This window comes from Anomaloglossus baeobatrachus, chromosome 6 (genome assembly GCF_048569485.1).
Source record: "Anomaloglossus baeobatrachus isolate aAnoBae1 chromosome 6, aAnoBae1.hap1, whole genome shotgun sequence".
Classification (NCBI taxonomy): domain Eukaryota; kingdom Metazoa; phylum Chordata; class Amphibia; order Anura; family Aromobatidae; genus Anomaloglossus; species Anomaloglossus baeobatrachus.
The window spans coordinates 303,726,034-303,729,113 of record NC_134358.1 but is presented as its reverse complement, the minus strand read 5'-3'; the positions used below and the strand labels follow the sequence as shown (position 1 = coordinate 303,729,113).

General features: G+C 45.2%; 1 protein-coding gene across 1 annotated transcript in view; it reads left to right on the top strand.

The window, feature by feature from the left end:
- The window catches only part of LOC142243229 (uncharacterized), a 117,256-nt gene extending 115,827 nt beyond the window's left edge, over positions 1–1,429 (top strand). The window contains exon 15 of the mRNA XM_075314905.1: positions 1,218–1,429. Coding sequence (XP_075171020.1) covers positions 1,218–1,273 — 56 coding nt within the window. The 3' untranslated portion in view covers positions 1,274–1,429. The remainder of the gene's footprint in view (positions 1–1,217) is intronic.
- Positions 1,430–3,080: the final 1,651 nt, after the last annotated feature.

The following is a 3,080-nucleotide window of genomic DNA, read 5'->3' as shown; positions in this document are numbered from 1 at the left end:
TTCTATGGACCTCATGCCACCACTCTAAAATGCTATCATTTGCAGCACAAGACTGCAATTGAGGTAAATTTATCCTAGTGTCATATGGCATGTTGCTTGTACCACTGTGAGCAGTCCGTATGACCTAAATCTGCTACATTTGGCCTACAGTGTCTTCAGACTTGAGACACTTTGAGCATATCTGGAACCTCATTGGTTGGGAATTGTAACGGGAGCTGCCAGCATAGGATCTTGATTTGCGTGGCCAAGTGCATTCAGTGTGACATAACCTTCTTCAGTCAACCAATAATAACCTCATTGATAGCATGCTTTGTGTAAGTGCTTATATTTCTGCATGATGCGCTGATACATGATACGGAGTAAAGCCAGATGTTTTAAATATTTTGTGCGACCTGTGAGCCATATGTGGCCTTTTGGCTGATTCTCTGCAGACCGGAACAGGCAAAGGGCTGGGTACAGTGGTGAACACTTCACTTCACCACGAGACCGCTTCCTGCCCAGCGTTTCAATTGCACCAGCATCTGTATCTGCGGCATGCATATACTGATGAATATGGGGGACTGTGGTGGATCATTCTTTAGTGGGGAGACTGTGGGGTCCATTATACTGTATAGAGAAACTATTATATCTAACTGGCAACTGTGTGGGTGTACCGTGGGGGCTAATATACTATGTGGGAAGACTGAGGAGGCCATAATATTGTGTGAAGGGTTATGGGGACCATACTACTGTGTGAGCAACTGAGGGGACATCAACTGTGTGGGAGCTATGGGGTATTATTACAAATTATCCACATTACAAAAAGCCCTATCATAACATGGATTATCAGCTAATCAGAATGCATAATTCTTCTCAATATGAAGTGATAAAAATTAATATAAAACAATAATTATAATGATGAGCAGAATTAAGTTTGGTCTGTTGGTTCAGCCCTCCACAATCGTCACATTTTATCCTTGGATAATTGCCCACTTGTTGTATTGTAAATGATATGGTGCCTTTATGGGTTCACCATACGAAAAGTCACTAGGTGCCTATGAGCGACTAGCACAAAGCCAGGAAATCCAACTAATTGGCAGTGAACATGTGGCTATCCAGGCAATTCTATGTTCCAGCGCACAGATAAAATAAAGACACGTGTTAGCCGTGCGCTTACTACAGTAGGAAATGAATACTTTTATTTTTCTCATCCTGTATTTTTTCTTTTTCTCTTACAGAAGTAAACCTTGAGATGCTTTCACAAGTGCTAGTAAACACTGGGGCACTCGACTAATGCCCTGAAATATCACTGAAGGGTGTGGTATAAAAGTTGAATTCGGAAATCACTGTTTCTTCATGTTAGGCTAACTGTAGAAACATCCAACTTATACATTTTATTTTGTATGCTTAATATGTTATTGTTTTTATTTTAATAAAGCATTTCAACTTTTACGAGTTTAATTATTACTTTTTAGAATTTTTAACTTAAATTATTCTTTTTTCCCCTCTAATCACATACTGTATATACCATAATCAATGTGTCCAACCTAACCTGTACGTAAAGGCTGAAACAATTTAAGCTGGTGTCACACATAACGACGACGACAACGACGTCGCTGCTACGTCACCATTTTCTGTGACGTTGCAGCGACGTCCCGTCGCTGTGTGTGACATCCAGCAACGACCTGGCCCCTGCTGTGAGGTCGCCGGTCGTTGCTGAATGTCCAGCTTCATTTTTTGGTCGTCACTCTCCCGCTGTGACACACACATCGCTGTGTGTGACAGCGAGAGAGCGACGAAATGAAGCGATCAGGAGCCGGCACTGGCAGCTGCGGTAAGCTGTAACCAGCGTAAACATCGGGTAACCAAGGGAAGACCTTTCCCTGGTTACCCGATGTTTACGCTGGTTACCAGCCTCCGCTCTTGCTGCCAGTGCCGGCTCCTGCACTGTGACATGTGGCTGCAGTACGCATCGGGTAATTAACCCGATGTGTGCTGCAGGAGAGCAAGGAGCCAGCGCTAAGCGCGGCTCCCTGCTCTCTGAACTGTGACATGTAGCTGCAGCACACATCGGGTTAATTAACCCGATGTGTGCTGCAGGAGAGCAAGGAGCCAGCGCTAAGCGCGGCTCCCTGCTCTCTGAATATGTAGCACAGCGACCTTATGATCGCTGCTTCTGCTGTGTTTGACAGCTAAGCAGCGATCATAACAGCGACTTACAAGGTCGCTGTTACGTCACCGAAAATGGTGACGTAACAGCGACGTCGTTGTCGCTGTCGTTTAGTGTGACACCAGCTTTAGGCAGGGAATGAATTGCTGGGGGATAATGCCACATAGATTGTATTGTATTTAATGAGGGATTGTCACCAGATTAAAGGTAGTGTCTGGTCTTATTTTATTTCTGCTGCTCCACTAAGGCTACTTTCACACATCAGTTTATTTCCATCAGGCACAATCCGGAAAAAAACGTATCCGTTTTATCCCCATTGATTTGTATTAGCACCGGATTGTGGCTGATGGCCTTGCGTTGCATCCGGCTTTTGCCGGGTCCATCGTAATTGGCTAATGCGGCGGCCAGATGGAACGTCTCTTGTAACGTTTTTTTGTCTGACAAAAAAACGCATCGTGCCGGATCCGGCGCGATACGGCATGATTTACAATGTAAGCCTATGGACGCCGGCGTAATGCGGCAAAAAATGGATGCGGCAGCCGGATCCGTTTTTTTTAAACTGAGCATGCTCCAATGTATTGTAAAAAAACAGATCCAGCAAAAAAACGGCCAAAACTGCTGCAAAAACGGATGCGCCAGATCCGTTTTTTGATGGATTAGGTATATCGGATCCGTCAAAAAAAAGGATCCGGCGCGTCGGTTTTTGCATATTCTGCGCTGGATCCGTTGTATCAGGCACACGCGAGATTGTGCCGGATGCCAAAAAACTGATGTGTGAAAGTAGCCTAAAGGGTGCTTTACACGCTGCAATATCGCTAGCCTAGCGATGTCGCAATCGATAGCACCCGCCACCGTCGTTGGTGCGATATGTGGTGATCGCTGCCGTAGCGAACATTATCGCTACGGCAGCGTTACACGCACATACCTGTTC